Here is a 21542-nt window from a genome sequence, read left to right as displayed (position 1 = left end):
GGTGTTTAAAAGCATGAGTGGAGAAAGGGCGTCCATCAACCAGGAAACATGTGCGACGTGGAGAGAAGACAAGCCTCACGAGTACTTAAGCGAGGATCAGCCAAAAGACACCTTCAATGTCGACGAGACGGCACTTTTTTACAGAATGTTACCCAAGAAGACTTTGACCTTCAAGGAAGATGACTGTGCCGGAGAGAAAGGCAGCAAAGAGAGAGTGCCTGTTCTGATTGCGGCGAAGATGACTAGCACTCAGCGATGTCGCCTGCTGGTAATCAGTAAAGCCGCTAAGCCTAGATGTTATAAAGGTATCAAAACGCTGCCCGTCAACTATGGATTTAACAAGAAGGCTTGGATGACGGCAGACATATTTAAAGAGTGACTAATTAAGGCAGGACGTGGCCCTTGAAAACCAAAAAATTGTGAAAAAGTGAAAAATTTTTGAAAAACAATATTTTTGGGTTGTATGTCTCGTAAACTACCTGTTCTGTAATTGAGACAGTTTCAGTATAGCGTACACTATACCATAGCGTACGCTAAAGAATAGTGGGTCGTCACTGCGCATGCGCTGAATGCTGAACGAAATAGCGGGTACAGCAGGCGTACACAACTTGCAAACGAGTTAGCGTTAGCGTTTTTTCATGGTTTGCGGAGTTTGCGTGAAATATGGCAGTAGTCCCGGCTGCCGCTTTGAATCGAATTTGGCATTGCTTTTGTAAAATGCACTTTGTTCGTACAAAATGATTGCGTAAACGGCTTTCACTTAAACTCAGGCCGCTTCAACGACAAAGTATTTGGATAACCTCGTGGTGTTTTCGAGATCGCGTCTTGTTTCGAACAAGTCGAAGCCTAACGAAACAAGCGTTCGAGATGTCAGCGCCACCTATTGCTACAGGCAGGAAATAGCCACAACGATGGCATATGGCCTCTGAGACCCGAAGATATCGATGGCCAACTAAAATTGTAGAAAATAGAAAACATGCGCTGTTTAGCGTACACTATAAATTGCGTACGCTAAACTAAAACTGTCTATAATCAGCACCTAATTTAACCGCAAAGTTAAAAGAAAAACGCTACTTGTGATGCCACCGCAGCTCACAAAACACGTGCAAATGCCGAAATGAAGTCAAACTTCACGTGCGCGCCATTCCCGGTCTATGCGGCCTGCCTGCGCCATCTTGGTGTCGTTTTGACCGTGAATTCTTTGCCTCTGGTTTGCTGCCTTGCAAAATGGCATCGTCGGCACAGTTGAGGCGCTCTTGAGATTTTCCCGCAATGCGATGCAGAGCGCTGATTGGCCGGAGCAGCACATTCAAATCCCGTCGGCTAAAACGCGCTTGCCATCGGCTGCTCCCTTTGGTGCCGCGCCCGCCGTGCTCACGTCCTTGTTACCCCTTGCTCCGTCCGCCTAAACAGATGTCTGCTTGCGAGCTGCTAATCGCCTTGCGCTATCTTAAAGATTATTTTCCAAGCTCTTTTTTTTTTTCGCTAGTTGTTTGTTGCACGCGATGCCGGCTACGAAGCCCAAGACAGTGCAGATGTTTGGTGTGCGGAAATGCAATATGCGACTTGCACGAGCATCGAACTTCCGATCTTCCACAGCGAGTGCCAACTTTGTAGACACTTGCCGCGGCAGAACTGCGCTGTCGGCTGTCGCCACTGAAGAATCTAACACATTGAGTGTGCCTGGAGCCGCAAGAGCTAATTAGAAGCTCCGTAGGAGCTTTCTAATATAAATATATGTATTCAACTTTAAGGCCTGTTTTCTAAGAATGGATTTTTTCACTAGTAGTGGTGCTGGGCAGGGCGATATCTCAAGAACCGCTCTTCAGATCTGTGTGCCTCTTTTTTTTTTTTTTTTTTGTTCTATTCCTGAATGACTTTGCCAGGCTGTAACAAGCTTCTTTTTTGAAAGTTGGTGTACCGTAAAAACCTAAATATAGGTCGTACTTTTTTTCAGAATACCATTGCGAAAAGTCGACCCTCGTCTTATATACCGGACATTGGTGGAAAAACCACGGAAGTCTTGCAACAATGGCCAGATGAAGTAAACAGCTGCCATCGCCATCAGCAGCAGCGCGGTGTGGCGACATTGTGGCACCGCCAATTTGCGTTTCCATTTTCACAAAGTCATATTGCTTAAAGGCTGCTTTTCCACATTTTGTTTCAAAATGAGCGGTAGCCGACAGCAATTCACCATCGCCTTCAAGAAAAAGGCGATCGAGTATGCGTAATCCCACGGCAACATGGCGGCACAGCGCGAATTTGGAGTATCCGAAAAGAGCATTCGGTACTGGCGGAGGCAGAAGCAGCGTATCACAACTTGCAACAACCAAAAGAAAACGTCATCCACAACTTGCAGCAACCAAAGAAAACGACCACAGCGTATCCAGAACTGGAAGACAAGGTTGCGGAGTTCATCCGGGAGCTGCGTGTAAGATCGCTGCCTGTGACTGCCGAATGCATCCGTTTAAAAGCGGTAGAGATCGCACGTGCCTCTGGACTGACGAGGGCGTAGTTCAAGGGCTCGCTTTCCTGGGTGCGACGATTCATGAACAGGGAAGGCTTTGCACTGGATGGCACAGAGGACGATGCTCTATGGGACGTGGGTAGCGAGAAGCACACATGCACTTCGTGCCCTACTGTGTACTGTACACCTGGCCAATTTTTATCAGTATCGCGTGACCATGAACCCGCGTGTTTGTCAGCACCTTATCATCATGGCACAGAGTGGCGAAATAGCGAAAGTAAGCGCATGCGTACGCATGCACGTATCTCGTTTGTTTCGCCGCTCAGCGCCGTTAATAAGGTGCTGACAAGCACGCAGGTCGATGGTCGCGTGATACTGTTAAAAACTTGGCCAGGCGCACATGCGAGCAGCATTTAAATAAATACTGTCACCACTGTGCAACCGGCTGAGTCGCATTTGTTTCAAGGTAAGGGTCGCTACTTTTGCCATTGAAAAAGATTTTTTTCATTTTTAGAATTGGTTAGTTGGGGGGTCGTCCTATATTCCGGTCTGACCTATAGTCCGGTTTTTACAGTAGTTAACTTATAGTAAGCAATTAACGTTTGACGAATGTGGTCATTACTTGCTACATAAATTCAAGGTTGTGTTAGAATTTTTTGGATTGGAGGGGAAATTTAAAAAAAGGGCTTTCCAGCTTCCTGGGATATCTATCAAGGGATCATAAGAGTGATTTTCAGCTTCCTACGATCTCCTGGGATTTCTCTAGGCTCTTCCTCAGGCATACACATGAACCAGTTAGTTAGACCTCAATAGCTCTGGAACTAATAAACACATATTCATGAAACTTTGCAGTTCCTCATAGTTTGGTGGTGTGAACGTACCATGAAGGTTTCATCCGGATATCTTAATAAATAAAAAATGTTTGGCCTCAACTGTATCCTCCCCCCTTGAACATGATCGCAAGTTCGTGTCGTTGAACCGCAAGGAATTGTTCCTTGTGGGCAAGTGATCCGCGTCGCTTACTTGCCAGTCACCACAACATCGGTGTTGCAGCCTATGGACTACGGGAGGTATTGTACCGGAAGCACCTTTTTGAGCAAATACTATTGTGTATGGACAACTCAGCTGATGTTGAATTCCAATGGCAGATCCAGATCAAGTTTTTCTGCTCTGTATGGAGCAATCCTATTCCAATGGCAGAATGGGAGCGTGAGCTGTGTGTTCCAATGGCAGATTGGGACCAGCCACTGATCCCGGATTGCTCCGTGGAGCAAAAATATTTGCTCCGCCGAAATCGGCAGATTTGACCGGAAGTCCTCGTGACGTATTTCCTTCACCCGCCTCTGCTTCCTGTAACGGTCGCCTGTTTCCGGTCGCGGGCAGCTATGGACGACATGGGAAACGTGGACGCCGCTTCACGCCGTGTGATTATGTTCGCGCTCCTAGACAGCTCCAACTCAGAAAATACAATTTCCAAGTCGAGTGATGATTCTTCTGACACGGACAGTGAAATGGGGTGGTGGGTTGCGCTTCCAAGCGCTTGTTCCTCTCTCTATTCTAGCGCCCTCTCACTTGATTTTCCTGTACTAAGTGCCCCCGCGGGAGCGCACGCATTCCCTTCGCAGATATGGTGTGAGCAGATGAGAGCAATCTCAGTCGGAGCGACGCGCTCCGTTCATGATCCGGCCGAGCGCTCGCGATCTACCATTGGAATTCAACATGAGTATGAGGTGAGCCTCCTTGGAGCCATCCACATGCTGGCACAAGCATGGGGTTGCATTAAAGGGGAAACCATTGCAAACTGCATTAGGGTCTGTGGTTTTGTTATAAGTTCCGCAAGAGATGATTCGCCTTTTCCAGTGAGGGAAGCGCACACAAGTGAGCCTGACAACAATACAGTTGAACCCGCCTATAACGATACCGGTTTTAACAATATATCGCTTATAACAATGACAAGCTGCTGCACCGTCAGCTTTTCTATGTTTTCCATGGTGAAATACCCCCTCACAACAATGCCCTGATACCGCATTATTGGTTTTACGATGGAAGTCTGACTTCTGGATGTCTGAGCCAAAAGGTAGTGAAATGCGAAATCGTTGAAAAAAAAAAAAAGAAAACGAGAAATTCGAGCCGCTGCTCCAACAGCTGTCACGCGCTCATTTTCCAGCCGTCTCCGTGTGGCTCTCTCCTATTGCCCTTCCACGCCCCGAACACTAATAGGCTGCGCCCATAGCGCTACACCGCCCTTCCCTCCTAAACACAAATGGACCGTGCCAACTGCGCTGAACAGATTAGGCAGACTGCTCGCACGTTGCTTGCTGGTTCCTCACTTAGAGCAGTTCTACGAACAGCTTAATCGCTTGCATTCGTTTTTATTGGTTGCGTCGAAGTCGTTCCTGGCCACACGATTTCTCAACTTCGCTTGACTTGCCGCCGAAACGGCAGATGGCTGATCCGCCCGCTGATCATCGGCAATGCACGACGTTGCTGGATAAGGGGGGACACGAGTTGTAGCCACCAAAAATCGCGAAAAAAAACTTGATATTTTAGTTAGTTAGTTAAATGGGGGTTTAATGGCGCAAAAGCGGCTAAGGCTATGCTGCGCCAAACCCGAGGTGTTCTAAAATACAGTTTATAAAGTGAAAGACTATGTTAATAACCTATATTTTATGTAAAAATCCAGTGTCGTCTAGAAATTTACGGACGTCACATAATGGGACTAGCGGATCATCACCTAAAATTAGAGCAGGGTGTAAAGGTATGTGAGTTGATATAATTTGTGCAAAAGTGTTCGTCTGTGTGTTTCAGTCTCCGTACATGTGAGTAATATGTGTATAACTGTTAGTGGCTGTTGACATTTCTCGCATGTTGGTGTGTCTTCTTTCCTAAGTAAGTAATTGTGTGTGAGGTGTGCGTGCCCAATGCGTAGTCGGCATAAAACTACTTCGATGAACCGCTCCTGATGATAGCATGACTTCCACTCCCCAACTATGGGTTTCGTGAGATGTAGCTTGTTGTCGGTACAACGGTCCCATTCGCGTTGCCATTTTACCGTTAAGGCTTTTCTAATTGCGCGTATGCTATCTTTATATAGGAGTGTTGTGTTTGTAATGTCTTTGTGTGCTGCCATCAATGCATATCGATCAGCTGCTTTGCTACCCGGTATCCCAACATGGCTTGGGACCCAGCAGAAACGAATTGACCTCCCGTATTCGTTAAAAGCCACCATATTTAAAATGTCTCCAATCAGGGGTTCACACTCAGATTTCAGGTGTAGCGCCTTCAGTGTGCTTAAAGAATCTGTATATATGACTGCATTTGTGTGTTTATCAGCGATAATTTTTTTAACAACCCATATAGCGAGAACTTCGGCCGTGAAAACAGAGGCATGTTGTGGCAATCGAATACTTTTTTCCCAATTTTCCGTTATGACCCCCACACCCACGTGTTCTTTCGTTTTGGAGCCATCAGTGTAATATTGCACGTTATTTTGATATTTGTCCTGAAGTTCACGGAATTCTTGTGTAATATGTTCGCGTGGGGTGTCTTTCTTCTTTAAATGTGTCAATGTCCAGTCACATAACGGTTCAAAATCGTACCATGGGGGCAAACGCTGTGGATTTCTGGCAACCTCGAGGACTTCGCAAGGAATGTCATAATCCCGGACATATTCCTCATATCGCAGGACAAGCGGTTTGATCATGTTCGGTTAATTTGTATAGTGTAGGCGTGAGTTGCATTATGTGAGGATGTTGTAGCATATGTGTTGGGGTGATGACCGAATTTTTAGTATGTAGGAAAAAGTCAGTAATGCTCTGCGCTGTTGTAAGGAGGGTTCATTACACTCGACGTATAGACTTTGAATAGGTGAAGTTTTGTAGGCACCACTTGCCAGTCGCAGTCCAAGGTTATGTACTTGATCAAGTCGTTGGATGTAGGACTGTCTGGCTGAGCCGTAAACAACAGAGCCGTAGTCTAAAAGGCTGCGAACAAGAGAGCGGTAAATACGTAAAAGACACGTTCGGTTGGAACCCCAGTGCTTACGAGATAAAACTTTCAGGATATTCAATGCTTTATTTGCCTTAATCCTTAGTGTTTTAATGTGGGATAGGAAGTTCAGTTTTTTGTCAAAGAATACTCCCAAGAATTTATATTCTTGTTTTACCGGCAGCGCGACATCATTCAATTTTACATCCGGGTCTAAGTACAACCCTCGTTTTTGCGAAAAAAGCACTTTAACAGTTTTCTGAGTAGAGAAGCGGAAGCCATTTTTCTCAGCCCACGCCATTAGTTTATTTATTGTTATCTGGAGCTGCCTTTCACATGTTCGTAGGTTTGAGGCGCGGCATGCTATTTGCAGATCATCGACATATATGGAGTGCGTAATGGAGGTGGGAATAACTTTGTTGACAGAGTTCATTTTTACTATAAAGAGTGTTATGCTAAGTACGCAACCTTGTGGCACGCCATTTTCTTGGATAAATGTGCGCGAGAGCACAGTGCCTAGGCGGATTTGGAATGTTCTGTTGGACATAAAATCAGCGAGACAGTTTAGCATATTGCCACGGATTCCTAACGCGGCGAGGTCACGTAAGATTACAAATCTCCACGTGGTGTCGTACGCTTTTTCTAGGTCGAAAAACACTGCCAGGCAGTGCTGTTTCTGTAAATATGCTTCACGTATTTAGTGTTCAAGTCGGACGAGGTGGTCTGTCGTTGAACACCCTTTTTTATAGCCGCACTGGTGAAAATCGATAGAGTTCCGTGTATCAAGCGTGAAAGTTAATCTCGCATTTACGACACTTTCGTACGATTTCGCCAAACAGCTTGTAAAGGCCATGGGTCGAAAGCTGCTTGGGGATGTGGGGGATTTACCTGTTTTTAAAAAAGGCACAACTATTGCGTTTTTCCAACTTTTTGGCATACTTCCAGATTCAAATACTTTGTTAAAAAATTTAAGGAGAGCGTCTACAGATGCTGGGGACAGGTGTGCAAGCATAGAATAATTAATCCGGTCAGGACCTACTGCACTTTTCTTGCCAACACAGAGAACCCTGTTAAGCTCTTGTAACATAAATGGAGCGTTGTATTCGTCCCTTGACATACACGCAGTTGGTAGCTTCTCTTTTTCTGCCGACAGTTTGTATTTTAAGAACCTGTTTGAATAATTAGCCGAGCTAGAGATGTTATAGAAATGTTCCCCAAGTATATTCACTTGTTCTTGTAGTGTTGTCTGAGTGCCTGAAGGTGTAAGTATGGGTATCGTGTATGGTGAGTAGTCCCCCTAAAACTTTCTGACCTGGTCCCACATCTTTTTGGATGTAACGGGGCTACTAATTGTAGATACATATTTTTGCCAAGAACATTTTTCTGCCTGTCTCCGGATATGTCGAGCTTTCGCTTTGGCTTGTTTAAAATTTAGAAGGTTGTTATGTGTTGGGTACCTGCGTAAGATTCCCCAGGCCTTATTTTGCTGTTTTTTATCTTGCAATTTTGGAATGTACAGCTATTCTTGCATCTATATTGTTAATTTCATACCGATAACGTCAGTATTTTAGCTGCAGTGACGCCTTATACGACATGTACTAGCTGAATTTCAGGCGGAACTTGCGCTGAAACGGCATATTTTTCGAAACGTGCGCCTGCTCTTCCACGTGTGCTAGCGCGGACATCTTGGTCTCATTTGAAAGAGGCGGCTTTTCCCTTCAATTTCCCGCCAGAACGGGCCCCATTCAGCTGTTGGCCACTTAGAAAATGCGCGGCAAAAAAAAGTACTAGAACGCCCTCCTATTCGTCACTCGGTGCACGTGACTTGAGCTTGCCTCCCGATTGGCGGAACTGCATGGCCATCATCTGCTCCGCGCTTGGAGCCGCGCACTGAGGTCCGCCATCTTGCCCCAGTGTCAACGCGATGTCTGAAACGGAGCGCAAATTTCGAGCGCGGCACAAGTTTGGTGCACAAAAAGTGCGCCGGACGCTCATCGAAAACTTCAAAAAACGCTGCTCAACACTGCAAAACACTCAGGACGCCACAACCTAGGCGACCGATGCCGAAATCGTCGATGCAGCAACGGCAGGCCTAACAACCGCATCGGCTGCTGTGGATACTGTGACAAGTCCGCCTGCCGTGGACCCTTCGACCAGCATTTGCGTACAGCAAGATACGATCTACCGGCAACCCTCCAAGCAAGAGCAGGAGGAAGCGAAAGTCAAAGCAAAGCTATTGGAGTTGTCTTCCGCTCCAGCGACAGAGAGGAAACGCGAGTTTGTGGGTGACTACCGACGATGCACTTCGCCCGCCTGATGGAACTACGTTTACGATTGTGGATTTGAGTGCCGTGAACACTTTATTAACGTTTGCGAACTGCAACATCTGCACTGATGCCTTAGGAATCATCCGAGACGAGCGGGACGAATGAAACCCTTTGCTGTGAACGTTTTGGCCACGCGTGCCATGCAGGCAACGGGGAACCGACAGACCGCGTTCAATGACGTATGTCTCGTTGATGGGCATCAGCCGTCGGGCTCTTCACACAAAAACATGCCAGAGCTACGTGAAGATGAAGTTGACGCCAGCGGCCGATCGCGCGGCGCGTATTCTGACAAGCGACTGCGCACGGTCGGTTCGCGAACTTCACGCCGAACTGAACGTGGGTCATACTGGGAACATCGTTGTGTGCAAGGGCAAGGGCCTCAAAGGACATAATGAAAGAACTATGTCTAAATCCGAGCGAGCAAAGTCGCACCCTCATGGCCGAGCAAGATAGGCGTCGAATGGCAGCATCAGCCAAGAAGTGCAAAGCATCAGAAAATTTCCGCCAGTCCCTCAAAAAGCGGCACACAGGCGCTGGGAGTCAGCAGGACTACATGCCTGGTGCCTACTGAGCTGTTCCAGCTGTAAATTTGTAAATAAAATAGGGTTTTGCACGTTTTCTCACTTTTCTAAAAACCTGTTTTTGGGTCACTTCACTAGACTGCCGGAGTGATACCTCATGATCTAGAACAGCTAGAGCACTAATTCTTTCTTTAGCAGAAAGCCTAATCTGCACATTACAAAGTGCGGAGAGCAGAATTTCAAATTTGTGCACATGTATATTTCCATTTTATGAATTTTCGTTTGGTGTGGTAGCCTTAGGTCAAGGAAAGAATTTTGATCACCTGCAGAATGGCTAATTAAAATTTCATTTGAAAACTTTCTGCAGCATTGCAGTTATTGCACATTATAGTATCTAGCTATGCAATAATATTCACTTTCTGCTGAGCAGTTTTCTTTCCATTGTCTCCGGAAACAATAGAGTGGCAGCACTGTCAATCTCCTGAATTAATGAACCTACAAGAAAAATTATTGCACACTTGAAATCAGCACGAAAAACTAAGTAAACTTGTGCATTTTCATCAGATTTGGCCATAAGGAGCAGGAAATAATCTCCACAACCCATGTCCCCCCTTAAAAGAAAGCGCACGACTATAGATTTGGAAACTAATTGCTTCTTACCAACGAGGCAATCGCCGCGAACATGCTTGCTGCGGATAGCAACGACGACGACGGCCGCGATGACGCGGTAGGGCAGGCTGCCTTAACATTGTCCTCACAGGAGGCCCAGCATGATTCAGCCCCTCCTAGGCTTCGTTTTCGCGAGGAACCTTCCGCTGCCCTACGTGGAGCGCTTGGATACATTGGAGAAGGATGTCTGCAAGCTTCACGTAAAGCATGTATGGCTCACAGACATAGGCTTTTCTCATGCAAGCCAGTAATATGTGGCAAGATGCTTGTAGCGATCTCTACTCAGCGTTTATTCTGGAATTCTCAAACTGACAGGCTGCCGTGGCAGCCTTCTCGCAATTTTTAATAGGCCCCTTTTGGCGCCACCAAAGTGATGCCTCAGCGGTGCTCGCATATCGCTTGCCACCCGTGACACCTCTTTGCAGTTGTTATAACAGTGCCGGCAGCCACGGCTTGTTACATGCGATCAAAGCACCCAGGAAACAGTTAAACGTGTGAACACAATCAGCAGCCAGGCAGAGGAAGGTGCTGGGGAGGGGAACTAGCATCCCCACCATTTTCTCAGATCAGCTCTGCAATCCGCCAATATTGATTTTTTGATGCAACCCGGTTATAACAATTATCGGTTGTAAGAATGGAATTTTCGTGGCACTTGAATATTGTTATAAGTTTATTCCACTGTAGTCTTCAAGCAGCTCTCAGCAATGTCCCTTTCGAAGAATATGTTGCTGTTGACAGCACAGTATAAATGTGCGGTGCACGGACGGACACTGAAATCATCGAGATCGTTCGGCCAAACGAGGCTAGTAACGGAAGTGACGTGGACGACATTGCAAGTGAGCCGCAACCGCAAGTTGCCGATGTAGCTGTGGGCCTTGCGCATGCGCAGTGGTTTTTTGCTGCAGAGAGCAATGCCGAGGAAGCACTCAGGCACATCGACAGCCTGCAGAACTTGCTTTCCACAGCAAGATTTTGCAAGCAGAAGCCGACGGCAATAACATATATATATATTTTTTCATAAACAGTCTGCTTTGAAATAAATATGTCCCTTTTTGTTCATTGTGTTTAATTAGAAGTTCGTTTGATGCGTAGTTTTTCGCGTTTCCCGTAAACTTTGTATTGACGCGAGTCGACTGTACTTGGAACTGAGGTTGAAAAGCACGAAGACAAGGACATGAGGAAACGAATACCACAGGAGATCGCTGACTGCGAACTGGAAGTTTATTTGAAATTCTCCAGCCATTTTATACCTTTTCCAGCATAGACATGCGTACACGAGTCGCAAATACATCTGCAAAATCGGCTAAATCATAATCTTTCATGCAGAGAAGCTATTTCTTTTTCCGACAAGGCGCGAGAGGGATCACTTACACATTTATCTCCTTCCTTTCAAATTTTTAACACATTTAGATTTTTATCTTCACTCCACTGCCATTACCGTATTTACTCAAGTCTAACGCGCTTTCGATTGTAACGTGCACCTGTATTCCCTGACCAAAAGAATTTTAAAAATGAAAACCTTGATTGTAACGCACACCCGTTTTCCATGACGAAACAAAAGAGAGAGAGAGAGTACAATACCGCGCACCTCGTGCTTTCATATAGAAATACTATTTGCTCTTATTTGGAAGAAGACAGATTTATTCCCAATACACTACAATTGCAATGAATAAAAACACAAATGGAAGAGGCGTAGCTTGTCACCAAGATTTTCACTGCGCCAGTATGAGTCCTGTGGGGAATAGAAATCACTTGTCATCGCTATGAAACAACTTCTTATCGCTATCAACAGAGCAAAGCATTTCATCCTCGGTGCCGTACATGGCATTCAAAAGCCCGCACTTTTTAAAGGCCTTGTTGACCATGAGCAGACAGGATCATGCACAATGCATCTTTCACCCATCCAGCAAAGTCCTGTAGCGAGGCACATTTTATTGGCGGGCGTGGCAGCCACTGACAAGCCACGAGTGGCAGAATTCTAGCTTTCACTGGCTTGTTCAAACAAACATCGATGAGGAGTTCCATTCCGGGGCTCCAACGTGAAGAGTCGTTGACTGCGGACACTCAGAAACTGAAACTGCCGCAGGCTACAGCTGCCACTCTCACTGCTGGGCAGGGAAGGTTTGGTTGGGCATTGCAGTAGGGTACGGCTGCTGCTTGTGCAATATGCAGTAGTGACTGTTGCACATAGCGCAAGCGATGCCAAGCGCATTCCATGATAGGGCCGGCCACCTTCACCATTTCTTGCAGGTATGCGAAGCTCATGCTCGCCTGTTAGGTCTTAGAATGTCGGATGCGTTTGTCTCCGCATGCATTCCACCTTTTTGGCATCTGAAACGGGCTCCGCTATACTGTCATAGTATTTGGCAATGACGTGAATGAACTGCTTGAGGTTTTCTGCCAAATTCTGAGTGCACTGATCTAGCTCTGCATTTAGCTTAAACTTGTAGTCAAGGGTGGCAAACTGCGCCGTAAATTTGGATGTGAAAAACTGCCATTCCAGGGTGCGCACCTGAGAAGCGCCACCATTGTTTGGCTGACCCCTTCAACGCTGCTGGAAGCGACTGCAAATAGCGGTCAGGGGGAATCCCCGCAATAATGCAGTACTCCGAGTACTTCTCCAGAAAGTCTATCGGCGAGTGTCAGTCCTGGTAACCACTGAATTTCGGCAGTCGGACGGGCACACCTTTGATGTTGAGCTCTGGCCCCGCGCCGGTTGTCTCGTCGGGCCCAGCCATGCCGGTTGTCTTGTCAGGCATAACCGTGACGTTGAGCGGCGTGGTGCACAAAACTTGAGCTATACGGGCTGCGAGTCTCTGTCACGATCTGCCCGAGTTCATGAACAAGGGAGGGCACCCTCTGTTAGAGGGATGCTCCACAGCGTGGTGGTGATGAACGATGACTGAACACCAAGCAGCTGTGCTCGTCAAGTGTTTATTGGGTGTGGTGACCAATGTTGCGTACTGGGCCTGACAGGCCACCGAGCCTGGCGGGCACACGAAGATTATGCCCAAGGGGGCGTCACATGCTTGCTACACTCTCCCTTTTTATTGTGGTCCCGGAGGTCAAAGCCAAAAGTCCTTGGACGATCGAAGAAGGCAGGAGAGGCTGCGCAACTGGCTCGGTGGCACTAGACGATTCTTGGTCCTCCATGTTATGTCCGGCTGGACAAGCACCCATTTGTCAAGTACGTTCTTTATTTCAGGAAATCCTCAGCGGACGCACATACATGTAGTCTGCGTTCCATCCCGTTGCACCGCACGTGGCTTGCTCCACTGATTACTTCACTTAGTTCATTGTCACACGCTCCCCGCATGCCGACCGCGCACACACGCCTTCCGTGTCCTCCTTGCCTGCCATACACCGTTGCCTACTGTCCCGTGCCTGCTGCTCTACACAGTTGCCTATCGTCTCGTGCCTGCTACTCTACGCCACCTGGCGTCGGCCCAGTACCCTCACAGTAAGTTGTGTGAGCATGAGTGTGAGCAAAGTTTTTTTAAATCAGATAGCACGATTCTGCCACTCACTTCAGTATTTGAAGCCATCTTGCAGAAAGAAAAATATAAGAGTGGAACCAGCAATCAAAGAAAAAAGACAAGAGACCAGCACACGTGGTGCCATACTTGCACAAGTTGTCACACAATCTAATGAAAGTTTCAAAAAAACAATGTTAATTTGCTTTCAGTGCCCCATGCAAGCTTTCCTCGATATGCAATCGTATGAAAACAATCGAAAGGCCTCTGTGCATCACCAATCATAAATCTCATTTCACTTACTGTAGGCTCGTTATCAGATACCTCCGAGTTGTAGAAAAACAGTGCTTCAATGACAGAGCTCGTCAGCAGAGCAGTAACGTAAAGAATGGAGTCATTTAGCAGGACATTATAACAAGTGTCCCTGTACTCCTATATTTAAAAAAACTAAATTCATAGGGAAAGAAAACGGTAAGAGGGAAAGGGAAATAATAGAGGCATATCACATTAGAAGGAAAGGAAATGTGTGTGTGCTCCCTCTCTTGCTTTGTCGGAAAAAGAAATGGCCTTTTTTGCATGAAAGATCATGTAGCTGATTTTGCAGAGGTACATGCAACTGGTGTACACATGCCTATGCTGGAAAAGGTATAAAAATGACTGGAGAATTTCCAATAAACTTCCAGTTGTCAGTCAGCATATGCCTGTGGTATTTGTTTTGTGTCCTTGTGTAATTCGCACCGTTTAACCTCAGTTCTAAATATGAACCAACTGCCCTCACCAAGATCTTGCTAATGCAAGTTATATTGTTCTCGATTGCATGCGCCTCGTGCATTTTCTTGTTTACAGTGGACCGAGTGGCTGGAAAACGTATCATACAATCGCAGCTTGGCGACGCACTGAATGTTGGTGGCGAAAAATCGTGCTTTCCAGGGAACGTATAAACCAGTAAAATTTTAGCTTGACTCGATGGGGTCATTTTTTTGTGTTCTCGATTGCGAATGTTGGTGCCGGGAAAACATACGCAACGAGAATGTATCAACGAAGTTCTCCTGTATCTACTTGTAAAATAGGTACAAGCATGCTCCCTGCCATTATTAAACCTTTACACTTGGGAAGGGGTGTTCCCCACCTAATAGGTGCGTTGGATGCCACATAGAAGCTGCCAGGATGCCCCCTTTTTTTGGGTTTTGCTGTGCCCATAGGGTTCAACAGGATTTGAATGCCCAAGGCTCCTTTCCCAGCGCAGTTAACCCTTAAGGGGGGACATGGGTTGTGGAGATTATTTCCTGCATCTTATGGCAAAATTTGATGAAAATAAACAAGCTAACTTAGTTTATTGTGCTGATTTCAAATATGCAATTATTTTCCTTATAGGTCCATTAGTTCAGGAGATTGGCAGTGCTGCCACTTTATTGTTTTTGGAGACAATGGGGAAAAAAACTGCTCAGCAGAAAGTGAATTTTAATGCATAGCTAGCGCAAAGATCCTGTTCTTCGAGCACTTATGGAACGCCTAAGCTCCTCGCCCAATGACCCGTCCCTCCGGATGTTCACCTTGTGCGATGGAACTTTATACCGTCGTAGCGATCGCCCTGACGGCCCGGAGCTCCTACTAGTCGTTCCCAAGCACCTTCGTCTCGCCGTGCTCCAGCAATTTCACGATGCTCCTACTACTGGACATCTGGGCATCACTCGTACATACGACCGCCTGCAGCGCCGCTTCTTCTGGCCCGGCATTTATCGTTCTGTGCGCCGTTATGTCGCTTCTTGCGACCTGTGTCAGCGCCGGAAGATGCCTGCTATGCCTCCCGCTGGTTTGCTGCAACCAATAAATATCCCTACAGAGCCCTTCTTACGTGTGGGCCTAGACCTCCTGGGCCCCTTTCCAATTTCCATCAAAGGAAACAAATGGATTGCTGTAGCAACCAATTATGCCACGAGATATGCCATCGCACGAGCGCTACCAACCAGCTGCGCTACAGATGTCGCAGACTTCTTACTATACGACGTCATCCTGCACCACGGCGCCCCTCGCCAGTTGCTTACGGATCGCGGCCGCTACTTTCTATCGAAGGTCGTCGATGATCTTCTCCGCTCCTGTTCTACAGAACACCAGATTGCTACCGCGTACCACCCTCAAACGCACGGCCTCACCGAGCGACTCAACCGCACGCTAGCTGAAATGCTGGCCATGTACGTTTTCGACGATCACCGCGACTGGGACGTCGCTTTACCGTACATCACTTTCGCATACAACTCGTCCCGTCATGACACTGCCGGATTTTCACCATTTTACCAGTTGCATGGCCGCGACCCCACCTTGCCCTTTGACACGTTGCTTCCTTCCGCAGTACAATCACCCAGCACTAGTTACGCTCGCGATGCTATTGGCTTAGCCGCCCACGCCCGAGAGGTCACCCCTCATCGCCTCACAGTCTCGCAAGCTTCTCAAAAGCGACGCTACGACCTTCGGCACCGGGACTCCCATTTTTCACCTGGTTCCCTTGTCCTTCTCTGGACGCCTTCACATCGCGTCGGCTTGTCGGAAAAACTACTTTCGCATTATTCTGGTCCGTACCAGATCTTACGCCAACTGTCCGACGTGACATACGAGATCGCCCCAGTCGGTCAGCCTTCAGTGCCTCCCAACGTCACTAGCGATGTTGTTCATGTCGTCAGGCTCAAGCCCTATGTCCCCTCATTAAGTGAGGCTCTATAACTTGCACCGAGACAGAGCTACTCCGCCGGGAGGGTGATGTTACGGTGAAGAGAAGGACGAAGTTGAATTAGACTAGAGGAAGACGAAGTCTTGGCAGTTGCCTGAATGCCATATACCTCTGTTGTAAATATACATTATTTTATACTCTTGGGCCTGCTTTCTTCCTGCAACAGTACTATAATGTGCAATAACTGAAATGCTGCAAAAAGTTTTCAAATGAAATTCTAATTAGCCATTCTGCAAGTGATCAAAATTCTTTCCTTGATCTAAGGCTACCACACCAAAAGAAAATTCATAAAATGGAAATATACATGTGCACAAATTTGAAATTCTGCTCTCCGCACTTTGTAACATGCAGATTAGGCTTTCTGCCGAAGAAAGAATTAGAGCTCTAGCTGTTCTAGATCGTATATATCACTCCGACAGTCCAGTGAAGTGACCCAAAAACTTGTTTTGAGAAAAGTGAGAAAACGTGCAAAACCCTATTTTATTTACAAATTTACAGCTGCAACAGCTCAGTAGGCACCAAGCATGTAGTCCTGCTGACTCCCAGCCCCCTGTGTGCCGCTTTTTGAGGGACTGGCACAAATTTTTCTGATGCTTTGCACTTTGCCGATGCTCCCATTCGACGCCTATCTTTCTTGGCCATGCGGGTGCGACTTCGCTCGCTTGAATTTAGACATAGTTCTTTCATTATGTCCTTTGAGGCCCTTGCATTGCCTGCACTGAACTTTATTACTGCCTCTGCCACAGCAGCCTCCACCATGAATAAGAGAAAAGAAGCGTGCCTGTCTTTTGGCGCCAGTGCCCAGATCATCGAATGCAGGCTTGCATTGTTATTTTGCGTTTTGCCACGCTGGCAACGTTGCAGCAGTTTCTTGTCTGAAAGACGTTCATATATGGGACGTAAAGCCTGATAAACATGAGGAGGAAGCTTTCGAGGATGTTTTGGAACCGGCTCACCCTTGGCCGCTGCAGCATTTTGCTTGCACCAGGAGTTTTGGCCTGATGGACAGAGAGTGTGATTAGCCACATCATCGTTTGATGTCATGTGATGATATGTGACCATCACTGCATTTTGAGTGGCATCTAGATCCCCTTTGTGGGTCTTCAGAGCCCATCCGTAGTATGAGGTTAACTAGCAGATCAAGTTTGCTGTGAAGCAGCCCTTTCCACCAAGACTCTCATGTCCAGGGCCTCTGTGTTTTGCTACCAAGTTGCGCAAAGCCTTCCTCATGCGCTTTTGCACATGATTCACGCAGTCCTCTTTTTCAATTGAGATATACCTTTACACTTCATCATGTTGTAAAGCGAGATAACTGCAGCTGTCCTCGTCACAAAGCACCGTTGCATACCGCAGATTGTGCCGCTCCAATGATCGCCTGAAAAGGATGAGGGCAGCTTCCACCTCCATCTCCACAGCTTTCTTATTAGTGTACTTCTGACACTTGTGGCCATTCTTCCAAGCTCCGTTGGAAGGGTCACTCTTCTTAGGCACCGACTCGCACCCAGCACAGAAATTTCTCAATACAACAAAGTCGAGCACAAGTCAGCTAACAACTCTATCACAGTGCCGACGCCAATATGGGACGTATGACCGCGATCATACGACACCGTGATGCTCCAAGTATGACCCACGTTCAGTTCAGGGTAAAGTTCGCGAACCAACCGCGCGCAGTCGCTTGTCAGATTACGCACCGCGCGATCGGCCGCTGACGTCAACTTCGTCTTCATGTAGCTCTGCCATGTTTTCGTGTGAAGAGCCCGACGAATGATGCCCATCAACAAGAAAACGTCATTGAACGCGGTCTGTCAATTCCCCGTTCCCTGCATGGCACGCGTAGCCAAAACGTTCACAGCAAAAGGTTTCATTCATTCAGCACTGTGAACGTGCGGCGAACTCCACATTCACGCAATCTCTCCACAGTTTGCACACATAAAACACAGCTTCACAGCGATTCCGTATTCCCGCTCGTCTCGGACGATTTCTAAGGCACCATTGCAGATGTTGCAGTTCGCAAACGTTAATAAAGTGTTCACGGCACTCAAATCCACAATCGTAAACGTAGTCCCATCAGGCGGGCGAAGTGCATCGTCAGTACTGTCACCCCCGAACTCGCATTTCCTCTCCGTCGCTGGAGCGGAAGACAACTCCGATAGCTTTGCTTTGGCTTTCGCTTCCTCCTCCTCCATCTCGGAGGGTTGCTGGTAGATCGTATCTTGCCGTACGCGAGCGCTGGTCGAAGGGTCCTAAGCAGACGGACTTGTCACAGTATCTGCAGCAGCGGATGCGGTCGTTAAGCCTGCCATTGCTGCATCGAAGATTTCGGCATCGGACGCTGAGGTTGTGGCGTCCTGGGCGTTTTGCAGTGTTGAGCAGTGTTTTTTGAAGTTTTCGATGTGCGTCCATTGCACTTTTTTCACACCAAACTTGTGCCGCGCTCGAAATTTGCGCTCCTTTTCAGACATCGCGTTGACACTGGGGCAAGATGTTGCACCTCAATGCGCGGCTCCAAGCGCGGAGCAGATGACGGCCATGCAGTTCCGCCAATCAGGAGGCAAGCTCAAGTCACGTGCACCGAGTGACGAATAGGAGGGCGTTCTAGTACTTTTTTTTGCCACGCATTTTCTAAGTGGCCAATGGCTGAATGAGGCCCGTTCTGGTAGAAATTTGAAGGGAAAGGTCGCCTCTTTCAAATGAGACCAAGATGTCTGCGCCAGCACACGTGGAAGAGCAGACGCGCATTTCGGAAAATGTGTTGTTTCAGTGCAAGTTCCGCCTGAAATTCAGCTAGTACATGTCGTATAAGGCGTCACTGCGGCTAAAATACTGATGTTACCGTCGTGAAATTAACAATGTAGATGCAACAATAGCTGTACATTCCAAAAATGCAATAAATAAAATAGACTTCTCTCGCGATTTTTGATCGCCGCAACCCATGTCCCCCGTTAAAGAAATCCGAGCATCAGGCTGGGGATGCCTGGGCAGCCCATCAGGCCTGCTGCCTGGGCAGCCCTGGGCAGCCCAGGCAGCAGTGTAGTCTCGAACTTCTGCAGCCGGGGCAGACATTACACTACGAGGCCACAGCTGCAGTAGTGGAATGGCACCATGAACGCAGAGAGCACAGAAAAGGTAGGTCGCCTTTTCTGTGTTGTCATATCGCTGTCACACCAGAGGGAAACACCCCGTGATGGAAACCAGCTGCAGCAGATAGATGTTTTGTTTTGCAAGCACATGTTGAGACATGCCATATTTGGCATGACATGCAATCAATAAACTTTGTAAGAGACTCTGACTTTGTCACAGGGTATTTCCATCTGACAAAGCAGCGAGGCATGCTCTGTTTCAATACTGCCTGGATTAAGCGGTGAAATTAAATGAGGAATAATTCAAATTGGGTGCAATTTTCAAGATTTTTAAAGACCGAGATGCATTAAAAGTGACTGCCTCAAAATTTGACAATTAGCCCCCAAGGCTCTAATAAAAAGTCAATAAACAGGTTTTCGTTATTATTTTGAAACTCTCGTTATTAGCCACAAGGAATGTCTACTCTGCCTAATAGCTCCTCTGCATGACCACCATTCTTGCTATGCTCATACATCTTTTATAAAAGATCTGTATAATATAGAAAAAAGAACTGTATAAGATTATCTGTACCAGAACCAATATTCTAAAAGATCAAATTTCATAGTGCCCAATTGAATTTTTTTGTACTGGAAATACTGAACATTCACACATTCCAATGGCAGCAGATTTCTGAAACACGAGTCTAACTATACTGTTTTACAGAAGTGCATGTGCCATTGGGAGTGCTTATTAAACAACTCATAGTGTTTATTTAGTGGAAGTACCCTCGGGACTTGCGCATTACAGAGGTGAGGAATTCCTGAACGGGTGGCCACTGCCAGATGAAATGCACTGAGCTGACTTATAAAGCAGTAAGGCTGTGGCTGCGAATCACTACAGTGCGAATTACTAGTAGAGCTGGCCAACGCCACTAAAGGGAGGGTTTGTGCTCACCGCTCCTGGTCGGCCAAAGAGCAGTCGGTGCAAGACCTTCAGACTCTCTGAGCGCTCACGGCTGATGTTGTGCTCGATGCGGGGGCAGTCACCCAGTGGTGTGCCCTTTCCTTGTTCTGGTGGGGGCCTCTCGCGTGCAGCTGTGCGAAAGCTCACGTCCAGCCGCTCAACCTTCTTGCGCTGCCGAGACCCCGACAGCTCCAGCGGCTGGTCCAGCAAGCCAACTGCATGTGCCACAACGCATCTCATCCCATCAATGCCACTCAAGATCAGCACTGTTACACGCCACACAATTTGCATAAAGCTGCAGTAACTGCAGATGAGGACTTGCCAATTCCATTTCATGGGTACAGATGGCAGGGGCTGCAATTTTCCGACTTCCTGTACATCTAATACAAGGCTTAATTATTGTTCGTGTAGAGATAGTGTTGGAAAAAATTAAATACATAAAACAAATTAGAAAGTGTGTCATAACTTTTTTTAGTGTGAACACATTGTTTGAAATGAACAGGCAGGATGTGGTCATGTGCTTAATGACCTGTGTCGCTAGTTCCCCGTTCAGGCTACGCATGTGAGAAAGTTCTGATTGATGTGTGGCGTTTTATGGCGCAAGGGCCAGGTATAGTTCGGGACGTAGTTCGAGACGCCGGCATCCGAGATGGAGCTGGCCGGCCGATACCAAGGAAGCAAAACTTGCGGAGTCGGCGGGAGCACTGACAGTGACCAAGAGCCAACGCACATTGGACTTGGAGTGACGTGCGACAACAGGACCTTGTAAGAGTGTTCCTTTTTGTTAGCGTGCAGCCATAGGCCAGGCTTGCCGGACTTTCGCGCAAAACGCGCTAAGGACGCACAAAGGCGAAGATAAGGACTTTGTTTTGGCTAAGCAAGTGTGGAGTTTTATCTTTGTCAGTCGAGTTTTGAGTTCTATTTTAAGTGTGTTTTATTTTGGGTTTGTTATTAGTAAAGTCTGTTTGCTGTACTCGCCTGCGTCTCCCGACTCCATCTCTCCCAACACCCGCATGGCCCCGAGATCAGTGTGACAATAACTGTGTTCCTGACCATAAAGTATCTGAAGGACTAAACTCTGTCTTCTCTTCCATGTTCACTTCTGAACCTAACACTGACGTCCCAGACTGTGCTTACGTCAACCAGCCAACCATGCCAGACATAACACTTGATGCATACGGTATCACCAATCTAATAGAATGCTTCCAATTAACATCCTCAGCCGGCATCGATGGAATCAATTCCAAAATGTTTAAGAACACTGTGCACATTTCTAGTGTATTTTTGAGTCACATCTTTCAGCAATCATTATCATCTGGAGGGGTGCCGCAAGACTGAAAAATGGGTAAG

General features: G+C 47.1%; 1 protein-coding gene across 2 annotated transcripts in view; it reads right to left on the bottom strand.

Annotated features, from left to right (window-relative positions):
* The window catches only part of LOC126526952 (uncharacterized), a 146704-nt gene that overhangs the window by 95662 nt on the left and 29500 nt on the right, over window positions 1–21542 (bottom strand). The window contains exon 3 of one of the 2 annotated variants that reach the window (XM_050174662.2): window positions 20184–20407. The exons of the other annotated variant lie outside the window; for it this stretch is intronic. Within the exon in view, the coding sequence (XP_050030619.1) occupies window positions 20184–20407 (224 nt within the window). The remainder of the gene's footprint in view (window positions 1–20183; window positions 20408–21542) is intronic. 2 annotated transcript variants of the gene reach the window in all.

This window comes from Dermacentor andersoni, chromosome 9 (assembly GCF_023375885.2).
Source record: "Dermacentor andersoni chromosome 9, qqDerAnde1_hic_scaffold, whole genome shotgun sequence".
Taxonomy (NCBI): Eukaryota; Metazoa; Arthropoda; class Arachnida; order Ixodida; family Ixodidae; genus Dermacentor; species Dermacentor andersoni.
Note: the sequence above shows the minus strand (reverse complement) of the source record. Positions and strands in the feature narration are given on the sequence as shown.